Here is a 24,717-nt window from a genome sequence, read left to right as displayed (position 1 = left end):
CTCCTGCGAACCTTGCAGAACTAGCACTCCTGCAGAGTGAAAGTCTCATTTTAGAGCCCATGTTTGCCACACTTTTTTTTTTCTTGACTCGTTGTAAGGAACCTTTCCTCAAAGTCTGTAAAGAGAATTTAGTTACATCCTGTACAAACGATCAGGCGCTTAACACAGATCGAGCACTTCGATTATAATTAAGAATGTTTGTCCAGTTCGCTTGTCGCTCACATTCTATGTATAATGGTGCAACATGGATAAGCGATGTTACTGAACGCATTTAAGAGGTGGACGCTAGCGAAAACTAAATGCTTACACGCCCAGGACGCGCACAACATCTCGAGCCAACACAGGGGACTCAAAACACACGGATTTAAGTAGTTGCCATTAACTTGGTGGCTGCCATGTGGTGATGGTGGTGGTGACCCATGATGTAAGCACTGACGTCCCCAGCTGGAGGCGCGAATGGGAAGGTCTGGTGCTGGTGTTGCTGGTGCTGGTGTTGTTGCTGCTGCTGTTGATGGTGGTGATGGTGCTGGTGATGCTGCTGTTGGTGGTGGTGCTGAGCAGCCTGGTGGTGGGCCAGCTGGTGGTGCGACTGGTGCGCCACGTGCTGCTGCTGGTGGCCTTGGTGGTACGAGTGGAGCTGCCTTCCGCTTTCTGGAGGCTCCGTCTTGACGACGCAAGCTGGGATCATCGTCTGCGCCAGGTACTGCTGCTGCTGCTGCCGCTCTTCTTGTTTCTGCTGTTGCTGCAGGTGATGGCTGCGGTGGTCTCCAGATGGGCTCTTCTTGTCTGCAAGGATAAGTATAGGCGTAAAAAAGTTTTTCAAACAGCTGAACTACTATATGGACTCAAGAAAATGTAGAAAGTTTTTGTAAGAGCGTAAGTAGTGTCAAGAATGAAAAAGGAACAAAATCGGTATTGTCACAGTGGAACGCTGAAACGAAGTAACTAGAGTATTTTCATTCTGGAGTGTTCTGGGATACGAGGACCGACTCTCGCGTTTTCCCAAAAACAATGAAGGAAAATATTCGCCTTTAAAATCTATTCAATTTTCCAAGCCTTCGAACTAATTATGGGAACTTTTTTTTCTATTTTGATGTTGGCATCTGAGCAACGTGGCTTTAGACGGAATCGACAGCTTCTGGTGGCGATGAAAACCGATATCTACACGTATATTTTTAGGGTTCTGTATCTGAATTGATAAAAACGGAACCCTCGTAGGATCACTTGGTGGTGCGTCTGTGTGTCTGTCTGTCTTTTCGTCTTTTAAAACTCCTTTTTTTTCAGGAACCTGTAGAGCTGACAAGTTTCAGTTTATGTCAAATACTAAGGTCTACGGTCCGCAGGCGGTGTAAAAAAATTTTAGGTTATAACTCAAAGCAGTCAAAAGATATGGCCGTCTGTTAAAATCAGTTTTTTCCGGCAACGGGTAAAGGTATCAAGTCAAAATTTGTATGAAATTCTAAGGTCTGTCTTCACTTGGCGGTCTAAAAAACTTTAGTTTCCAAATCAATGCAGTCACAAGATTCGGCCATTTACGTCACATATTCCGATACCCTCGAACTGAATCAAAATCCGTGTATCGTCTATCTATATACATAAATACGTTTATATGGAGCCCCCAGAGCGTGAGTCCTTCTCGCACTTGTGCTGTTTTTCAAGGATAAGTGAGCAAACGTTTTGTTACGCAACAAGTCACGTGAATGCTACAGCAAGAAATTAATTCGACGTTTACTACATGAAGTAACCAGTTTTTCAAGGTTCTGTCTGACAACTGTCATGATGTATAATGATACGAAGTTTTCAAACATAAGAGTTATACTGTCAACCGATTGCAAATAACTTTTAGTTACATTGACCTAGGTTTCGACACCTACTAAGGGTGTCTTCATCAGAGTGAAATTTAGGAAAACCGTAAAATTATATTGCCAGGAAGCAATGGCCATAATTTAGAGCAGCTATGTTCAAGTCAATAATAAAATAACACACGTTCTAGCCTTGTCGCATATGCCTAGCTAGGAGTCTGATGTTGCTCCTAGCTGGGCACACGTCACAAACCTTGTCGCACATGCCTAGCTAGGAGTTATACTGTCAACCAATTGCAAATAACTGTTAGTTACATTGACATAGGTTTCGACACCTACGGAGGATGTCTTCATCAGAGTGAAATTTCGGTAAACCGTAAAATTATGGCGCTACAGTCTGGAACCGCGCGACCGCTACTGTCGCAGGTTCGAATCCTGCCTCGGGCATGGATGTGTGTGTTGTCCTTAGGTTAGTTAGGTTTAAGTAGTTCTGAGTTCTAGGGGACTTATGACCTCAGCAGTTCAGTCCCATAGTGCTCAGAGCCATTTGAACCATTTGAACCGTAAAATTACATTGCCAGAAAGCAATGGCCAGAATTTAGAGCAGCTACGTTCAAGTCAATAATAAAATAACACACGTTCTGGCCTTGTCCCATATGCGTAGCTAGGAGTCTGATGTTGTTCCTAGCTAGGCATACGTCACAAGGCTACAACGCGTTTTATTTTCAGAATGAAATTTTAACTGCAGCGAAGTGTGCGCTGATACGAAACTTCCTGGCAGATTAAAACTGTGTGCCGGACCGATTTTATTTTTGACTTGAGCATAGCTGCTCTAAATTCTAACTATTTCTTTCTTGCTACGTAATTTTATGGTTTTTCAAAATTTCACTCTGACGAAGACATCTTTAGTTGGTGTTGAAACATACGCCAATGTACCTAACACCTATATGTAACCGGTTGACTGTATAATTCATATGTTTGAAAATTGTGTACGTTTGCTGAGAAACAGCCATGTTTAAAACTGTATGATACGAAGTTTTTTGTCGTTTTTCTTAATTTCATCGACGACTTGTGGCAATTAAATTGTTATGTATCAGTAGCCATTAACTACTTCTGATCCAAAGCAAAGGTCGAGAAAAAAGGAGCAAACGAACATTTACTTGAAGTTCTTCGTGAAAAAAAAAAAAAATTTTGTGCGGTTCATCTTGGAACCTCTACTGCTACTAAGGTTCCGGCTCGTTGAATATGTCCAATATGTTTTATCCCCTCTTACGATGATTATATGAATTTTTCACTTCTTCAGCTGAATTTTTTGATTATTTCCTAACACTAATTGATACGAGCCTTTTTTTTTTTTTTTTTTTGAGCTTCGACCAAATTGTGCGCATTCCAGCAGGAACAGACTTTTTCGCAGCTGAATGTTCCTGCAGAATCGAATGAACTGTCTTCGATGCTAAGTATGAGAACACTTACTATGTCAATGGTAACGCAGCCCATCTTCAGACCATTAAAAACAATAGCCTTCATACAAAATAATACGTCAATAGCTCTGTCATAAAAGAAGGTTGCGTACATGGGAGAATCCTGGAGATACTAGAAGGTATCAGTTATTTTATATAATGGTAAGACAGAGATTTAGGAACCAGGTTTTAAATTGTAAGACATTTCCAGGGGCAGATGTGGACTCTGACCACAATCTATTGGTTATGAACTGTAGATTAAAACTGAAGAAACTGCAAAAAGGTGAGAATTTAAGGAGATGGGACCTGGATAAACTGACTTAACCAGAGTTTGTACAGAGTTTCAGGGAGATCATAATGGAACAATTGACAGGAATGGGGGAAAGAAATACACTAGAAGAAGAATAGGTAGCTCTGAGGGATGAAGTAGTGAAGGCAGCAGAGGATCAAGTAGGTAAAAAGACGAGGGCTAGTAGAAATCCTTGGGTAACAGAAGAGATATTGAATTTAATTGATGAAAGGAGAAAATATAAAAATGCACTAAATGAAACAGGCAAAAAGGAATACAAACGTCTCAAAAATGAGATCGACAGGAAGTGCAAAATGGCTAAGCAGGGATGGCTAGAGGACAAATATAAGGATGTAGACGCTTATCTCACTAGGGGTAAGATAAATACTGCCTACAGGAAAATTAAAGAGACCTTCGGAGAAAAGAGAGCCACTTGTATGAATATCAAGAGCTCAGATGGAAATCCAGTTCTAAGCAAAGAAGGGAAAGCAGAAAGGTGGAAGGAGTATATAGAGGGACTATACAAGGGCAATGTACTTGAGGACAATATTATGGAAATGGAAGAGGATGTAGATGAAGATGAAATGGGAGATACGATACTGCGTGAAGAGTTTGACAGAGCACGGAAAGACCTGAAACAAAATAAGGCCCCGGGAGTAGACAACATTCCATTAGAACTACTGACGGCCATGGGAGAGCCAGTCCTGACAAAACTCTACCATCTGGTGAGCAAGATGTATGATACAGGTGAAATACCCTCAGACTTCAAGAAGAATATAATAATTCCAATCCCAAGGAAAGCAGGTGTTAACAGATGTGAAAATTACCGAACTATCAGTTTAATAAGTCACAGCTGCAAAATACTAACGCGAATTCTTTAAGACGAATGGAAAAGTGGTAGAAGCCGACCTCAGGGAAGATCAGTTTGGATTCCGTAGAAATATGGGAACACGTGAGGCAATACTGACTTATCTTAGAAGAAAGATTAAGGAAAGGCAAACCTAGACTTAGAGAAAGCGTTTGACAATGTTGATTGGAATACTCACTTTCATATTTTGAAGGTGGCTAGGGTAAAATACAGGGAGCGAAAGGCTATTTACAATTTGTACAGAAACCAGATGGCAGTTATAAGAGTCGAAGGGCATGAAAGGGAATCAGTAGTTGGGAAGGGAGTGAGACAGGGTTGTAGCCTCTCCCCGATGTTATTCAATCTGTATATTGAGCAAGCAGTAAAGGAAACAAGAGAAAAAATTCGGACTAGGTATTAAAATCCATGGAGCAGAAATAAAAACTTTGAGGTTCGCCGCTGACATTGTAATTCTGTCAGAGACAACAAAGGACTTAGAAGAGCAGTTGAACGGAATGGACAGTGTCTTGAAAGGAGGATATAAGATGAACATCAACAAAAGCAAAACGAAGATAATGGAATGTAGTCGAATTAAGTCGGGTGATGCTGAGGAAATTAGATTAGGAAATGAGACACTTAAAGTAGTAAATGAGTTTTGCTATTTGGGGAGCAACTGATGATGGTCGAAGTAGAGAGGATATAAAATGTATACCGTCAATGGCAAGGAAAGCGTTTCTGAAGAAGAGAAATTTGTTAACATCGAGTATAGATTTAACTGTCAGGAAGTGGTTCTTTTATAAATAAGCCATTCACCTTCTGGTAACAAATTAAAACCGTGATAAATCACTATTCTTCATAGAGGTATCATATGATTCCTTCTACAATGTTTGCATAATATATCACCTATATGTATGATTTCAAGGGAATTAATTCTTCTTCATCTAAGCAGTGAGCCTATTCCATCTTCACAAATTGTCTGTCCATCACTTCTTAGCTCTTCCAACGCCCGTCGCTTTATAAGCTATAGCAAGTTTAGGAAGTCGTTCACTACCATTTCTCTGTACGTTCGTACCAGGTGTTGTGATGTTTGGTTATCCTGCTGTTAATTGGCTCTACTTTTAGTTCTTGTCGCACCTATTTCATTTTTTATGGGATTCGTTCTTTAGCAGCTTTTTAAAATCTTAGAAATTTTTAGCTAATGAAATTTTGCAGGTCTCCCATGAAGAAGTGCTAGAGGAGCCGTGGTTTCATAAAATTTTTACTCTGGTTTCTTGTCTGATCTTATTTCCAAGTCTAGCTAATTTTACATCTAGATCTTTGTGCTGTCTAGGCCAATTTGACCTCCTAATTATGTGAAGGCTGACACTTGTTGTAAAATCGTATTACCGCAGCGACTTTCCATCGGTCAGAATCTTTATCCCAGGAAGCCTTCACTGTAGTCTTCGTCTTAGAAGCCTCAGTGTCGTATTGTTTATGAAGGTAACTGAAGTGGTATAGAGCACGTTGTATATTTCGGCACATTTTTATGACTGATGATGTAATACTTTGGTACTTAACATCATTGACGAATCCATGGACTTTATTATTTAATGCCATTGATTTTATCGCTTAATATGATGTAAATATTTTTATGAACCTGATGATGGTTCGTGGACAGGAACTGGTTCTTCAATAAAGGAATTTTGTCTGTAGCTCTTAGTCGGAAGCCATAACGATGTTCAAATATTTACGAAACTGCGGGGCATCACTTCCGTAACATAGACTTCTTACAACCTTTACGTTCTAGCACTTTCTCTGTTAATTGTTTCAGAGTAAATACATTGTCTGCGACTGATCTTCCTTTTTTAAACCCAGCCGGTTCTTCACTAATGACAATTTCCGAAACTGTTTTAAGTCTGTATTGATAATTTTTGCGTCTAACACATACATTGATTTAAGAAGACTTATATCTCTATAATTTGTATATTACTTCTCCTGGTTTCCATGATTTGTCTGCAAGAATTGGTTGAAAATGTGTAACAACCTCTTATGTAACATCATACCCCGATATTTTCATAGCCCTGTGTTTCGTTTATCCGTCCGAGTTGCTTTCCTGGTTTTAATTTCCTTTAGGGAATTTTAACACACGTGTTGATAACATAAAGCAATATACAGGAAGCAGAAACGATCAAGCAATTATCCCGGATTGAATGGAATAAGCAATTATCATCTATTACATTTAATGTCTGTGCCATTTGATTTGGATTCACTGTAAATTGCCTAAAACACTTCAGGCGAATTCTGGACTAGTTCCTCCATAACTGGTTTTCTTCCCCGTCACTGTCCAGTCAAGCTCGTGTTCCCCCCACAGGTAGTCATATTTCAGTAAGTAACAGAAGCTGACGGTAGGTAAGACACCAAAATGTACCCAATACTATAAAGCGTCACTCGAAATACTTTATGAAGACTAAATTAACATTAATTACAGTCCATAAATAAAAATACAAACTGGAAATGCAAACTTATTTCATATAGCACAAGTTTTCCATTTTTTGTCTGAATCAGCTGAAATGGGCTACATTCGTTATTGACAAACTATTTACCCAAGAGTAAATAGCAAATGGTGTTATCACGTCTACAGCAAACAATGACGTACACATCAATGTTTTTCGCGAGCTGGTAAGGAATACAACGTAAGGGATAAAGAGCACTGATGATGCCCCTCAGGTGGTTCAATAAACTAAAACAATAAACAATGAATATCTTAAATTTTTTCGGTTTAAAAATAGTTATGCCATAAATAAAATACTACTGTACTTTGGGACTATAATGGAATGACAAATATTTACTGATGGAACAAAATAGGCAACTAACCAATATTAGATATTATAAATTGATTCAACTGTCTTATACGGTAACAAATTATTCACAACTATCGAAGGATGACACAGCCCAATTCAGTTACCAGAAATAATATTTCGCAAAACAGAAAAGATATACTAGGTGATACCCTTACAAAAACTGATATTAGCAAGAAATTGAACACTGACTGCCTAATAAATGAAACTGACTGTTACAGAACAAACTGGAATCAACACATGATGACAATGAATAGGGCAGAGTACCTTTTACAGTAAAATGTGTTTACAATAAGGCTGAACAAGTCTGAGCGGATCAAGAAAATACGGGTATTGTAATAGGTATATGCCTATTAACTAAGAGAAAATGGCAATGAAAATTAAAAATTGTTTTGTGACTAATATTATCCGTTTTTATTTCACACGATAATGACGCTGAAACTTCGACCACTGAATGGAAAAGATTTACAAGCATGTTGACAGTTTGGACTGGCATCTTCGCTATTAGTAGGGGAGGACATCAGGATAGTGTAATGCTCCAAATCGTCTTCATCCCGTCCTCACTTGTTTGTATCGCCTCAACTTACTGTCGGTTTTTAAGTGCTAGAAGAATGAAGAGATTATGTTGTTTATATCGTTTTCTTAAACTTTTGTATTAAAACGTTGCAGATACGTGACACTTGATGGTCGAGTTAGCTGTCAAGTCAGCGAGTTTGCAACGCCCAGCCGATTGCTGAATCACGACGTGCGCAAAGATAACAACTACGATGCAGCTGGCCACTAAACCGTTTGCCAGCTACTGCAAAGAAGAAACACTTATTGTTAAAGAGCGATATGTTTGTTCACAGAGAATGGTTCTATGCTTGTCCTTTTAGACTTCCAGGAGTAGTATCCGAGTATCTTTCGAGTAGTGAGCCTCGAGAGAAATTATCTCGAGTGTGATGGCATCGGTTCACACGAACGGTACATGGACTAGTCTGCAATGGGTACGGAACTCAAATTGTTCTAAGTCGTTTAGAAAGGTATTTTTGAGGAGATTAGCTGCTTATGTACGAAATGATTATTTCGCCGATTTCTGGTAGTGTAGAATCACCACGTTTAGGGAAAGCTCCGACTCATTTAAGTGTGAGATTAGTTTCTCTAATTTGTGATTAATGGTGCGTTGTGCTGTTTAATAGCCACATAATGGTAGGCGGACCGTATTTCCATATTTTTGTGAGATTTTCCGTTGGATGGTGTATGTGAAGAGACCTGTTCATGCGAAGTCGTTTACTTGTTTTGTGGTTGAGGATTAAAGCACGCACTACGTGGTAATAGCGTTGCAGTGTATTAGTTATGGTTGTATAGGTGTACGCAAGCACTAAAGAGTAGTGACTAAGCGACATTTGGGCAGAATTTATTGTGTGACTTCGACGTGAGCGTCGCAGTATAGGAAATTCGCGAAATCTCGTTGGATGCACTGAATGTGTAGTTTATGTTAAAGGGAATGGTCGTCCTACGCAATAGTTATTTAATGAGAAACAATCGGAAGTTTATTGAGTATGTGGTAACTTTTCCACTTGTCCCTAAGCGACAAATAAAGAACCATTTAAAAGAGAACACTCTAATTCTCTCTGAAAGAGATCATCGAGTGCTGTGTTTCGAGGGTTAAATATTGGTGGGTCGCAGAAGTCAACGCCTGAAGCGGTTGAGCTTTGTCTGATTAATTGAAGTTCAAGTAGCTGAAAAGTGGCAGTGACACTCAGGTTTTTTGTTTGATTTTTTTTATTTACATTTCCACTTAGTGGGATTTTCAAGAGATAACTAGCACTCGAAAAATAAAACGCTGACATGTACCTGTAGTTGACTTAATTACAGGTTATAAAGAAAACAGTTTTAAACTGAAAAAGTCAGCACCCGACTTGTCTTTTATACCCAAAACTATTACAAGGAAAAATAGTCAAAGGATTATTTCAAAGCAGACTAATATCTGGAATATATCTTTTCAGAATAAAGTAAATCCAAATGCCAATAAAGTAAAAGATTGTAATTTGGTAAAAGCAAAGTTCTAAGAAATTAAAGACAAGGAATAGTATTTTTCAGTGAACGATTTGTAACGAAAAGAAAGATAATTAATCTTTAGGCAGAGAAAGCAAGTTTGTGTGTTATGGAAAAGTGATAAGTTATTAATAAAAACTTAGTTCATTTAATTCTGAAAGATTGAGATTAAGTAAATAGTTTATCATGCTTTGTGAACATATTCCATTAAAGTTTGCGGTTATTGGTAAAGTAAATACATCATTCCTACTCCCCATAGACTCTCGTATTTAGTATTTTTTTTTGGTGATTGATGCTAGCTTTGGTGGTAGTTTATCTTACGAACCTAGTGAACCCTGATAGTCAGATGAGTTGTTGTAATTAATATCCAGATCGTTATCACCGACCCAATTATACCACGAAAAGTGCTATTGTGTCCCTCCTTTCGTACATAGTGATGTCGTAGCGAGCGGTAGTGTAACGTATAGCGTGAGAAACTGAATATACAATCTTACGTGACGCCGTTGTGTTAGTACAGACGATTATTTCAAGTCAATAGATTACTTCGTTGACTGTAGGCAAGATCTTGTCAGAACAACTAATTATAGTATTACGAGAGTGAGCTACATTATCCGACGTTGCTTTTTACCTACGTTGTACAGTTTGCTCATACACTGTATCTCCTGCTACTGAAACACAGTACAAAGTTGGCGTTAGTGGTATCTGAAGGGTGGCGCAGTATATTAGGTATGAATGGATGTTGAATGACCATGGACGTCAAGAAAGTACGCTTACACTGAATTCATATGGACAATTACGTATGTAAGATAAAGTAAGGTACCTTATGGAAGACAAACGGTCCATTCGACACGTATATTAGCTTTCGAAATGTGTTATAGTCATTATTGTGTGACAGATTTCGCGATGTTATCCTTTCTCAAGTCAGATACCTTCTACTAAGTTTGATAACATGTGACGCACTGATCCCTTGTGCGTAATGTGGATTTTATGTAAGGGGAAAGAAAAGGTTTGTAATATTCGAAAACGAAACTTGCTGACTGTAGTAGTGTGTACCCCGTAATGAAACTGAAGTGCCCGTATAGCAGGATATGCCCGAAAATTCCTGCTAACTGAGGCTTGCACCAGACTCTGACGGGTGTCCGGATCGTCCAGATGGTAAGAACGTCGCCTACGAACGGCGAAGTTTAGGTTTTGTGCTTTGTTTACTGCAGAGTTTATTTCCGTTATAAAGTTCGTATCTTAATGTTAGTATACTGCAGTTTCTGTGGGACGCTGTTCACATGAAAGATTAAAAGCATAGAGACTGGACACGTTTGCATTTGAGAGACATTTGTGATTGCGTGGTTCTCAGTATCAGTTCCCTTGGGCGATAGAACTGGCCTGCTGTGGTGATGACGATAGGTCTGGGCCATCGGGCAGTACGCTTGCGATATTTAACCGGTTTTCGACACCTGTCTATGCAAATTCCGAACTGGTTCCCCATCTCCGTGTCAGAAACACAACACACACGCGGTTGAAGAACGACAAACAAGCTTTATAGGATTCGCAGGCAGATGGCGTACGTGACATCATCTCCCAGGTTATGATAAATGGGGCTGTTGTGACAGGAGTGTCATCCATTCAAATGATAATTACTTTACCCGGTACGAACGAATGATCGTTATGTACAAATGCCAACAGCTGGAATAAGTCCGTAAAAAAAGAAATTAAACAAGCCACTGCCAAATATGTTTAAAATGGAGATCGGTTTCAAAGCACAATAGCTTCATTTTCAGAGAAAAATCTTCATTTTTCGACGTATTAGAAAAAATTAAGTTTTTTGTTTTGAAAACGAGGTGATAACGTACGAATAATAGGAGTTCATTGCAATGACATGGTATAGAAAAAGCAATAACTATAAAATTGTGAACTGAAAAATCTGCGTGACTGGTAAACTACGAGCAGCATAAGGTGAAGCTCTTGTGCATTTTATGCACTAGCTGGACCACCTTTTCTACTCGAAACTATATTCACGAAACGGGATCAATATCCTTCCCAATCTGTATTACACTCTCATAAAGTTACTCTAAAGTGCTTAAAATGAGCAAGAACTCACGAACATGAAACTACCGCTGACTAGGATTTAAGGTTCAGAATAATTATATAAGTGCAGAATTTTTAATATTTCAATGATACGTTTTCCAGGAACTCAAATTGGCTTCCTCGAGAACTAATTATTAATTTTAGAATTAAATAATACAGTCATGCCTGACAGTTATTAATTACGGGACAAGATACGCGCCAAAGGCGGTGGCCAGGAGAAGTAATTATTCGCTCAGTAACACATTAGTACACAGGCTGTCATAAAGTGATGCCAAGACCTCTTCTGCAGACTATACTTTGCAAACCAGTATGCAAATAGAGTAATTACGAGATTCCCTGATGACAGCAGCAGCATAACAGACCAGCAACCTGCAGCCGAAGAGAACTGCTGACTACGTCAAACGCATCTCGTTGGGTCGCAAACACCTCGTCATATTCTCGTTCTTCACTGTTTTTTGTTTAGAAACGAACTCTGTTAGTGGCGAAGTCAAACTGAACGTGCGTTTTTCCTCTAATGTCGACTTTGCACACAAAATACTCTCCATGATGTACTCCACACAGTCTTCTGTCACCACACAATTTGAAGATAAGTATAGGTTGAAGACAATGAAGCAGACTCAAAATCCAAAGTAATCTTTTCAAATGATAATAACTTAACATTTTGGAAGAAGTTTTCCACTTTAGTCTTTTAAGGTCGGTGCTACAGTGAAGTAACATATTTGGACACGACAGAACGTGCTAACCACAGGAGAAAAGGATGCGAAATTTCTTCGAGCACACTGTCAGTTCAGATTGGTATGTGCTTCATTCTCCTACGTAACTACCACTCTACTTAAAACACTATCTACTTCGTACTACAAAAAGCTGATACATCCAGTGGAATCAGTTATCTGAGGAAGGCGGCATGTTTCGTAGATTGAATATACAATTTTAGTTTGTCCTGCCTGAATGCTCGGTGACTGGGTTATTGCAAGGCTATATATTCAAGGATAACATTTGTATTCTTGATGAGTCCCAGGACTACATACGCCAGATATTGCTTCCCTTACTTCAGGCAATGATTTGTTATGCGAACAGTGTCAATTTGCACCGTGTTTCTGATTTCACGTCATGTTGCAGGTCCTCTGAAGTAACCTCTGACAGCATCATTCCTACTCCTTTCCAAACTGGCGACTTTTTTTAAGATAAGGGTGAACTATTTACAATCCTCTGAATTCCTCGGCACATTAGAAAATGAAAAAAATAGTTAAAAATTTTTTTACAACAAATTTAATGGGAAAAGCACCAGCACGATCGTGTGGGACAGTCTTTTTTCCAGCTTAATTGTCCTCTGACGCACTGCCACATATTTGATATTGTAAACAAAGTACTGAATAAAATCTTATTCTTATTTTACTTTTATTTACTATAAATGCGATCCGAATGTTTACAACTTATGCAACTATCTTGGCAGATTAAAACGGCGTGCCGAACCGAGAGTCGAACTCTGGACCTTTGCCTTCGCGGGCAAGTGCACTTTCTCGCGAAAGACAAAGGTCCAGAGTTCGAGTCTCGGCTCGGCACGCAGTTTTAATCTGCCAAGAAAGTTTCATATCAGCGTACACTCCGCTACAGAGTGAAAATTTAATTCTGTTTACAGCTTTTTATTTTTATAATCATGACAAATTTGCACCTTTTTAAATACATGGTGCAGACCGCTTCACTTTTTGCCAGAATGGCCAGCGCTGGTTCTAGGCGCTACAGTCTGGAACCGCGCGACCGCTACGGTCGCAGGTTCGAATCCTGCCTCGGGCATGGGTGTGTGTGTCGTCCTTAGGTTAGCGCAGAGTGAAGATCTCATTCTAGGTTTAAGTAGTTCTAAGTTCTAGGGGACTGATGACCTCAGATGTTAAGTCCCATAGTGCTCAGAGCCATTTGAACCATTTTTGAAACAGTTTGAAATAATCCCCTTCCTTTGCAATACCGACAACGCGGTTGCATTTTATGCACTTTGTTTTAGTTTTGGTATTGCGCTGTCCATATTGGCACGTCTGTGGCGACAAAATGTCACTGTGGGCTGGCGCTCATACCCGTCAGATGGTATGTTCAAGATTGCTTGAGCCTCGTGTGCGTTGAATTCATATCTGCTGCTCATTATACCTCAGTGCTCTTCGTACTCTGGCGACAGGTTCATTATCGTCCCGCTAGAGGTCGCATACTGAACTGATTTAATCGTACGCATGATCACTCCTACTGTCAGTGTTTGTCGGCTGTTTGGCATAGTAACTGAGGTTGATGTCCTAGTACTGAGGTCCAGTTCGTTGTTTTGGATGGCTGTGCAAAGTGTGCCTACCACATTTGAAGAAATAATGTTTCTCTCTGCATTCATGGTCGTGGGTTTGCGTATTCAGAGTCGGCACGTTTCCTGTTTCAAAGGGTTTGTGCATACTGAGCTACCAGTATCTTACTAGGCAGCCAAGAACTGGAGTAGAAAGACAAAGATTAGCCCTTTTGTTAAACGTGATTAACGTGCTGATCGTTCTTTGAGCGAGGCTTTGTTATAGAGACTGAATTTGATTTATCTCCTGCAACTCTGTCTAGCTTTGACTAACTAACATTACTTTGGTCTTAGTTCCCCAGTGCTTACCAGCATTCCTGGCTATCAGTACAAGCTCGATTTACTTTAAGCCTACATGTAAAAACGCAAACAGATCTTAGTGCTAAGTTTTGATTATTTTATAAATTTTATTTCTGTGTTTATTTACTAACGAGAAAGTAATTTTTAAATTAAATGCTTCCTTTTAGTAGCCTATATGATAAAACTCGAAAATTTAACCTCTGAAAGGATGTGTTCTTTTTTAAATAGTCATGAGCGAAATACTATCGTTATTGATGAGTCACAATTAAAACCTGAAAGTGCCTTGTGAGGTTTCTTGTCGTGCAAATTACAGTTTACCTCTGTTGGTATTACCTTGTGTCTGCGTGGCTTGAAATGTGTGTATATTCTAAAATTCCTAATCTAAATGAACGAAGGAACGAATGATGTCTGGGCATAGAGGGAGCTGGTCGCCTTGCGCTAGCGTGTATGTTTCAGGTCTTTCACCTGTGATTAATACTGTCAATTATTTTTCTATTCACTGTTTTGTTAAAGGTGGTTCTCTTATTCAAAAAACCGTGTGTGTGTGCAACTTCAAAAATTTCTTTAAGTATTAAATAACCTTACTTATCATTGTGACATCTGTTAAATGTTTTATGGTGGGTTTTTATCGCTTGTTTTGTAAATGTTAAAACGCTGCTCAGAAAAATATTTTGAATGAAGGTTGTACATATTTTTCTTTTCAGAGGTGCCTAACTCATCTTCCGACACTGTCTCACATTCTTCTGCCCTCCTGTTTCTGTTTGCTCAGGGAAAAATACATCTCCCAGAGACACACTAAATTTAAGAAAATCCATAATGATCCTTTTCGCTCCCTGGTTTCCGTGGCACTGCTTTTTATATAGAGACTGGCACCTGACAACTGAAAAATCTATGAAGTACAGTTAAACACTGTCGAAAGGCAACCCAAATCAAAATTCTCTGTTGAAGAAGGAATATAATCTTCCGTTAAAGCTGCATATAACAAAGGTAATGGTCTTAATTCATGATAGATCGACGGCAGAATTGCGTTCATTCAGCACTAAATTTATGTCGTTAACACCTAATCTGCACAAAACTCCAAGTACAAATCATAATATGATGCTCAGATATGAGGTTACTAGTAATTGTCTATATTACAACATTATGTTCTCCTTTTCAAACAACCACAGCCAGTAGATCGCCGCAACATCTCAGTTCAACGTAATCATTAGCTACTGATATCCACAAAACTCATATATATGTGCTGTGATCTACTGGCTCCGCGTGGCAACATGAACTAGAGAAGTACATAGCGCAGAATGTGCACAATCGTTGCTTGTCGTTTGGAATCAAGGCAAGACACAAGTCCAGCAGGAAAACAAAATTCAAATCATTCCGTGTCCATATCAGGTGGAGTCATTCCAGATGTGGAATGGGTCCTCCCAGATGCACAGGCTGCAGCCAACTGCAGGTGGTTGCTCACGTCGGTACCTATGACGTGTCACTTTGGATCAGACGAGATTCTCTCTGGTTTCGAGCGGCTAACAGAAGTGATAAAGGCTGCCAGTCTTGCTTGCAAGATGAAAGCAGAGCTGACCATGTGCAGCATAGTCGACAGGACCGATTGCGGACCTCTGGCACAGAGCCGAGTGGAGGGTGTGAATCGGAGGCTCAGACGGCTCTGCAAACCGTGTAGGCTGCAGATTCCTCGACTTGCGCCAAGGGATGGTTGGGTTTCGGGCTCCGCTGAATAGGTCAGGTGTCCACTATACGCAGGAGGCGCCTACACGGGTAGCAGGGGATGTGTGGCGTGGACTGCGCGGATTTTTATGTTCGAGGGTCTCGGGAAAACACGAGAAGGGCTTCAGTCACAAAGGGTGCCGAACACAGGAAGAACGTAGATACAGGAACCATCGGCATAACAGTTGTAAATTGTAGTAGCTGTGTTGAAAAAGTACCAGAGCTCCAAGCGCTAATAGAAAGCACTGATGCTCAAATCGTTATAGGTACTGAATGCTGGCTAAAACCGGAGATAAACTCAGCCGAAATTTTTGTGAAGAACCTAACGGTGTTCCGAAAGGATAGACTAAATACGGTTGGCGGTGGCGTGTTTATTGCTGTTAGAAGTAGTTTAACTTGTCACGAAATTGAAGTAGATAGTTCCTGTGAGTTAGTATGGGCACAGGTCATTGTTGGCAACCGGAATAAAATAATAATTGGATCCTTTTACCGACATTCCAATTCAGATGATACAGTTGCTGAAAGGTTCAAAGAAAACTTGAGTTTGATTTCAAATACGTACCCGACTCATACGATTATAGTTGGTGGTGACTTTAATTTACCCTCGATATGTTGCCGAAAATACATGTTTCATTCCGGAGGTACGCACAGAACATCATCCGAAGTTGTGCTAAACGCATTCTCTGAAAATTATTTCGAGCAGTTAGTTCATGAGCCCTCGCGAGTAGTAAACGGTTTTGAAAACACACTTGACCTCTTAGCAACAAATAATCATGAGCTAATAACGAACATGAAAACGGATACAGGGATTAGTGAACATATGGTTGCCCTGGCGAGAATGAATATTGTAATCCCCAAATCCTCCAAAAATAAACGAAAATATACCTACTCAAAAAAGCAGGTAAAAAGTCACTTGACGCCTTCCTGAGAGACAATCTCCACTCCTTACAAATTAATAATGTAAGTGTAGACCAGATGTGGCTTGAATTCAAAGAAATAGTATCGGCAGCAATTGAGAGATTTATACCAAATAAATTAACAAACGACGGAGCTGATCCTCCTTGGCACACAAAACGGGTCGGAACACTGTTGCAGAAACAACAAAACAGACATGCCAAATTTAAACAGACGCAAAATCCCCAAGACTTACGATCTTTTACAGAAGATCGAAATTTAGAGCGAACTTCAATGCGAGATGTTTTCTACAACGAAACATTGTCTGGAAACCTGGCAGGAAATCCAAAGAGATTCTTGTCGTACGTAAAGTATGTTAGCGGCAAGAAACAGTCAATGCCTTCTCTGCGCGATAGCAATGGAGACACTATCGAAGACAGTGCTGCCAAAGCAGAGTTACTACACACAGCCTTCCAAAATGCCTTCCCAAAAGAAGACGAAGTAAATATTCCGGAATTAGAATCAAGAACAGCTGCCAACATGAGTAACGTAGAAGTAAATATCCTCGGAGTAGTGAAGCAATTTAAATCACTTAATAAAAGCAAGTCTTCTGGTCCAGACAGTATGTCAATTGTGTTCCTTTCAGAGTATGCTGATGCATTAACTCCATACTTAACAATCATATACAACCGTTCGCTCTACGAAAGATCCGTACCCAAAGACTGGAAAGTTGCACTGGTCACACCAATCTTCAAGAAAGGTCGTAGGAGTAATCCTTTTAATTACTGGTCCGTATCATTAATTCCGATATGCAGACGTTCGGAGAACCAGCGTGCTAGACTTTGAAAGGCTGTCTGTGAAGATTGTGAAAAAAATATTGAAATCATAAGCAGAATATCAGCTGTATCAGTTGCGAAAATAACCGAATTCGAAAAACAAGATAACTGTCGCTCAACAAAGGATTAGGAATGTTTTCTAAAGGACACCATATTCGCCGTTAACAGTAGAAATTGTTTATTTCGGAATTGCCATTTCGGCTTTTGGGCCATTTTCAAGTTTTACTGCACAAGATTTTTCTTGAGCACATCTCATAGTTTAAAATCCTCTGAGCTGCATACATGTCATCGTCTAAAATAAGCCTTTTCACTGTAGAAATGCAGTAATATCAAACGAGTGTGAAGACCTGTACATCAGGAAATGAAAAGCAAAATTTTCTGCAGTACCACTTGGAAATGGACCTAAGACCGAAACTGAAATTGTGAAATAAACAATTTATTCAGTCAACGGCGCGAATATAATGTCCTTTAAAAAATTCTACACGACTGTGAACCAAGACCATGAGAAAGTAATTAGGAATGTGTTTCGCTTAAGAAATTGTGCAAATTTCATATGAAAAATAGCGAGTGTTTCTAGCAACGTCCATCGTCCTACGAAGGAAGGAATAATAAAGGTTAGTGTTTGGGGAAATACATAAAGCTTCAGTAGAGGAGCATTAGTCTTGAAAAGTAATTGCTTTTATTGGATATGAGATCAAGGATTGGCCATGTTGAAGAAACTTCTCCATCATTCATATGAAGTGAAGTAACTGACGATATTTCGGTTTTCTTAACGGAATAGTCCGGTATTCATAACGTCTCTGATTTACATATCACGGACGATGATCTTAATGCTCTTAGTCGAGAATACGTCGTCAAGATTTTAGGCACTGTTCTTCCTTCACTTTAAAAAAAAGTAGGGAAACACTGATTAAATGTATGATCGCCACAAAACAATAACAGTAAAGCACAAATTCTTTTATTAATCCATTTTCTAGCAATTTGGAGAAACCGATACTATTATTATGACTCATTTTCTTGGAAAAAAGTCCTTAGTGGGAAGTAAGGAAAGGGAGTGGAAAACATTATTATGGCTTACTAGAAATAATGGATCAATAATTAGATCATGTGTAGAGAATAGTGCAAATGCCGACTCCGCCTGATTGGCAACATAAATAAATCACATACAAGTACTTAAACGTTTATGATCGAAAACGTTAAAAATACCACTAACAAATCTTTGTAGGTTGTCAAGTGCACCGTCCAGAATATTGTGAATATGGGTAAAATTTTGTGGAAAGTGTCACTTTTCTTTGAACCAAAATAAAAAATGGAAAAGATTTCTAGTAATGGACAATAGATCCTGTAGCGACATCACAGTCGGATTCTGACATATTAATACAAGTTTGTTTGGCGTGTGTTCTTTACATAAGCCTGTTTCCATCTATAGTTCACCGCTAGTTAAATAACTTCCACAAAAGTTAAAACAATGGAATAAGACTAAAAAATCTTTAAATTAAAAACGCATGGATGCAAGAGTAGAGAAGGTCCGTAATCAGTACGCTCAGTGCTTTGCATGATGATACTGCGCATAAATTAGTTCTGTACCATTAATTTGTAAGTTGTAGAAACTGTGTAATTATGTAATTATTTAAAACCCTTGATTAATATAAAAGAACTCCAATAAAAAGTAGTTTTGATTTAATAACTATTTGCCCTTTATTATAGTTTTCAGTGCCATTATTTACGTTTATGTCTGTGGGCACCTTACCAAGCAAATCTGAAGTAGTAGTTCTGCTTTCACCGTCTGACATGTAAAACTCACAACTAGCATCCTTGTAGGCAGTCTCCAACTATTCTCTCCGCCGTACGTTTGTGAGAGGAAATCAACGTGTGTGTGTTTGCGGGCTTTGGCGAGCATTTGCATAAGGAATAGAGCTCGATGAACAGTCTTGATATAATCTAAATGAGCCCATAAAACTACAGAGCAGTCGCTTGTAGATCCGCTAACAAGTAGTAAACGACTCGTAAAAACTGAGTGATGTTTCGCCTGCTCGACGTCGGAGACTGTGGCAGTTATCAGAGTGGAAGTTCGCAAGAGACGTGTTGTTGTGTCATTATCTCTCTGAAGGGCTAAGTGTCTCACAAGTGTCAAATATTGCAGTTTGCAATCTAAAACCACGTCGTAAGCTTTCACTGAGCACGAGTTTCGCCGATTCTCGTAATTTGTTATACTCGGCGCTTCCTCTACCTTCCTTCCATACTGTCACACAAGTGCAGTCTTGACGGGCGATCAACCGAGTGCTAGTAGTACGAGGGTAATCCCAAAAGTAAGGTCTCCTATTTTTTTATAAGTACATACACCTGTTTATTTCTACAAGGGTTTGCATCAGTTTACAGCTTGAACATTTAGCTACTTTTCGACATAGTCACCATTTCTGTCGATGCATTTTTGTAGACGCTCTGGCAGTTTTTGTATGCCCATCTCATACCAGCTCCCCGCCATGTTGTTCAGAAAGTTATGAACCTCTTCTTTCATTTCGTCGTCGGAGCTGAATCGCTTTCCGGCCAAATATTCTTTTAACCTAGGGAACAAGTGATAGTCACTGGACGGCAACTCAGGACTATAGGGTGAGTGGGTGATTTTGTTCCACTGAAACTGTTGCAGGAGAACAAGGGTCGGCCAAGCGATGTGTGGGCGAGCGTTGTCATGGAGAATGTGTACGCCCATGGTCAACATTCGTCTTCTCCGTTTCTGAATTGCCTGTTTGAGTTTTTTCAGAGTTTCACAGTACCTGTCAGCGTTAATTGTGGTCCCAGTGGGCATAAAGTCGACCAACAATACCCCTTTCCGATCGCAAAAAACGATTATCGTGACTTTACCGGCACACTATGTTTGTTTGAATTTCCGCGGCTTTGGCGAAGAAGGATGCCGCCACTGGCGTGATTGCTGCTTGGTCTCAGATGTACAGCATCAACTCGTTGCCGCATGTGGTCCTCAGTCAGCATGCGTGGCACCCATCTTGCGCACACCTTCCGGTAGTTCAATGTTTCCGTTGAAATTCTGTGAGCGGTGCTTCGGGAAACCTGAGGAACCAACGTGCAGAGATCATCCAGGGTGATCCGCCGATCTTCACGCATGCTTTGCATGCTGAGCTCCTCAGCACGGCGTGAGGATATTTACACACAGCGCGCGCGTGAAGCACTCTTCATAACAGTGTGACCAACTGCCACACAAACAGAGTTCTGTACTTCTAAAAAAAAATAGGAGACCTTACTTTTGGGATTACCCTCATAATAGCGGTGGTAGCAGTAGTAACAGGACCATTTTATCTGTCCATAGATCGCTTTTACGAGAATGTTAGACATGAACTGCAATTTGAGAATAACAGAAATATCATTACTCGTTTATACTGGCATTACTTATTTAACTCTTCCGCGGGCTGTGGGGGATATACTTCCCATTAAGTGTATTTCTTGACAGCGTTTACCGGTGTATGTGTTACCACTTTTGTACGGTCGTGGCATTTAGTGACAGTCCGCTGCACGACATGTAGTTTCTGTTGGTTATGAAATATAGCCTTCAGGGTGATAAGTATCTATCCCACCAAACAACGGTATTTTAATGGTTCTTGGGAAGTACCACCAAAGTAGTTATTGGAAGGGGGTTGTGAAGTATGCTTTACTACAGATTAATCTGCCGTTCGTGGTCTTTGGGAAGCATTTCTACCACCAACTGAAGGGTACCCCAAACCTTTGGGAACAAGTCATACATGTGTCCGTATGCTAGACATCTTGTGGTAGTACATTGCACTAGTTACATGAAAACTGTTACAACAATTAGCTTCTGTTTGTTGTGGGATTACTACAGTTATTGGAACACATTGTTTAGCTTCTGCAATATACATTATTGTGACCTAAATCAGCTCATACCTTTATTGCGTGATAAAGTACCTAAGACTGTTTTCACATTGTGGTAAGTAAATTTTAATATCGATTTTTTAAAATAAAGTTAACGAGTCAGTTTACAGGATTTGTAAATATTTTTGGTGTTAAAATTAAAGTACACGCTATTTTTAGACCTACTTATGCAACTGCACGTAAAAACTAACCGCTGGAAAAAACAACAGGAGGAATCTATATCTTACAGAGGTGAAAGTATTTTATTTGTTGTCATTACTGAAGCCCTAGGTGGCTGTCGGTGCGTTGCAGCAGTGAAAATTCACTACTTCATAGCGATATTTATACATAAACCATCATTCGTTGCCGGCCGCAGTGGTCGAGCGGTTCTAGACGCTTCAGTCTGGAACCACGCGACCGCTACGGTCGCAGGTTGGAATCCTGCCTCGGGCATGGATGTGTGTGATGTCCTTAGGTTGGTTGGGTTTAAGTAGTTCTAAGTTCTAGGGGACTGATGACCTCATCTGTTAAGTCCCATAGTGCTCAGAGCCATTTGAACCATTTTTGAGCCACCGTTCGTATACTGTGTACATCTTGGACCATCTTTCCACATTTGGAAAAAACTTTCTTTTCCAGAGTAACTACTTTAATTTCAGAAAAAGACTGCAGCACAGTGAATGGTTAAATTAAAAATGGAAGAAGAAAATATATTATACTTGCATTGTAGAGATGACTAGAGGCGAAAGCCTGGAAAGTGTTCCAAGATATAAGACTCTCCCCTAGTAATATATTAGGTTGATGCAAAAGGTTGTAGATTTTTGCTATGCCTGCTGATATTTCGGTTATCGATTGTTATTTTTATTTATAGTTCACTGTTGCTATTTCAGTTTACATATTGTCATCTTGTCTTTTGGAGATAGTGAGTGGAGCTGTGGACGCTAGAAAATGGAGTGCCAAGTGGAGAAATCGGAACATTTCCGATTGTCATTTAGTAGAGGGATGACAGTAGCGGAAGCAGCCAGAAAAATTTTCGCCGTGTCTGGGAATAGTGCCATTGGACAGAGCGCGATGTTGGTAGTGGTTTTCTCGTTTGAAGAAGGATCGTTTTGACATTAGTGACTCCCTACGTTCAGGAAGACCTTCAGGGTTTGATGAAAATCGTTTAAACACGTTAATCCACAAAGACCAACGTTAGTGTACTCGAGAACTGGCGAATGTTATGAACTGTGATCATTCCACAACTGTGCGAGTTTCGCATGCAGTGGGGAAGATTCAAAATCGGGTTTGTGGGGAACGGCATGCTCTAAGTCAAACCTCAAAAATCAGCAAGTGGCCGTATATGCATCTCTGCTTGCTCGTCACCAATTGGATCGTGAATAACACTGCCCATTCCTAAACTGTATCTTTGCTGGTGACGATAAATGGTGCCTTTATGCTAACATAAAGAAAAGAAAGGAGACCTGCGCGCATCCGCATAAGATAATGTTATGCATCTCGTCGCATAGCAACCGTGTGCTTCCCCAAGGTGTAACCCTAACTGCTGACATTTATTGTCAACAACTGAGACGTCTTGCAGACGCAGCATAAGAACAACGACCAGGAAGACTGCGTGAAGTGATGCTACTTCACGATAACGCCCTCCCGCATTCTGCTAAGTGGCAAAAAACACAATACAGGGGATGGGTTGGGAAGTCATTCCGCACCCACCTTATTCACTTGATCTTCCGCTCTCAGAGTTTTACCTTTCCCTCTCTCTATCAAACAACCTCCAAGGAACTTCCTTTTCGGACGAAAATGCCCTCCGAATATGCCTCGACGAGTTCTTCGCGTCAAAACCATGTGATTTCTACAGTCGCGGAATAGAAAAGTTACCCCACCGTTGACAGAATTGTTAAGGCAATCCAATACACAAATCTTGCTCGTGAATCAGTCTCTTTAATAGTGAGCAGCGTATCAAAAACCCCACGACAGATCCTGAAATTAGCCTTCACGTGCAGGCAGAAAAACTCGTTGGGGGACTTCGATTTTGTAATATACGGGGTGGTCCACTGATAGTGACCGGGCCAAATAAGTCACGAAATAAGCATCAAACGAAAAAACTACAAAGAACGAAACTCGTCTAGCTTGAAGTGGGAAACCAGATGACGCTATGGTTGGCCCGCTAGATGGCGCTGCCATAGGTCAAACGGATATCAACTGCGTTTTTTTTTTAAAATAGGAACCCCATTTTTTATTACATATTCGTGTAGTACGTAAAGAAATATGAATGTTTTAGTCGGACCACTTTTTTCGCTTTGTGATAGACGGCGCTGCAATAGTCACAAACGTATAAGTACGTGGTATCACGTAACATTCCGCCAGTGCAGAGGGTATTTGCTTCGTGATACATTACCCGTGTTAAAATGGACCGTTTACCAATTTCGGGAAAGGTCGATATCTTATTGATGTATGGCTATTGTGATCAGAATGCCCAACGGGCGTGTGCTATGTATGCTGCTCGGTATCCTGGACAACATCATCCAAGTGTCCGGACCGTTCGCCGGATAGTTACGTTATTTAAGGAAACAGGAAGTGTTCAGCCACATGTGAAACGTCAACCACGACCTGCAACAAATGATGATGCCCAGGTAGGTGTTTTATCTGCTATCGCTGCTAATCCGCACATCAGTAGCAGACAAATTGCGCGAGAATCGGGAATCTCAAAAATGTCGGTGTTGAGAATGCTACATCAACGCCGATTGCACCCGTACCATATTTCTATGCACCAGGAATTGCATGGCGACGACTCTGAACGTCGTGTGCAGTTCTGCCACTGGACAAAAGAGAAATTATGGGGCGATGACAGATTTTTTGCACGCGTTCTATTTAGCGAGGAAGCATCATTCACCAACAGGGGTAACGTAAACCAGCATAATATGTACTCTTGGGCAACGGAAAATCCACGATGGCTGCGACAAGTGGAACATCAGCAACCTTTTCGGGTTAATGCATGGTGCGGCATTATGGGAGGAAGGATAATTGGCCCCCATTTTATCGATGGCAATCTAAATGGTGCAGTGTATGCTGATTTCCTACGTAATGTTCTACCGATGTTACTACAAGATGTTTCACTGCATGACAGAATGGCGATGTACTTCCAACATGATGGATGTCCGGCACATAGCTCGCGTGCGGTTGAAGCGGTATTGAATAGCATATTTCATGACCGATGGATTGGTCGTCGAAGCACCATACCATGGCCCGCACGTTCACCGGATCTGACGCTCCCGGATTTCTTTCTGTGGGGAAAGTTGAAGGATATTTGCTATCGTGATCCACCGACAACGCCTGACAACACGCGTCAGCGCATTGTCAATGCATGTGCGAACATTACGGAAGGCGAACTACTCGCTGTTGAGACGAATGTCGTTACACGCAT

General features: G+C 40.3%; 1 protein-coding gene across 1 annotated transcript in view; it reads right to left on the bottom strand.

Moving 5' to 3' along the window:
• Positions 1 to 222: 222 nt before the first annotated feature.
• LOC124594199 (GATA-binding factor A-like) overlaps positions 223 to 24,717 on the bottom strand; it is a 60,886-nt gene continuing 36,391 nt past the window's right edge. The window contains exon 6 of the mRNA XM_047132558.1: positions 223 to 786. Within this exon, the coding sequence (XP_046988514.1) occupies positions 365 to 786 (422 nt within the window). The 3' untranslated portion in view covers positions 223 to 364. The remainder of the gene's footprint in view (positions 787 to 24,717) is intronic.

This window comes from Schistocerca americana, chromosome 2 (assembly GCF_021461395.2).
Source record: "Schistocerca americana isolate TAMUIC-IGC-003095 chromosome 2, iqSchAmer2.1, whole genome shotgun sequence".
NCBI classification, from domain to species: domain Eukaryota; kingdom Metazoa; phylum Arthropoda; class Insecta; order Orthoptera; family Acrididae; genus Schistocerca; species Schistocerca americana.
This window is presented reverse-complemented; position numbering and strand designations above follow the sequence as displayed.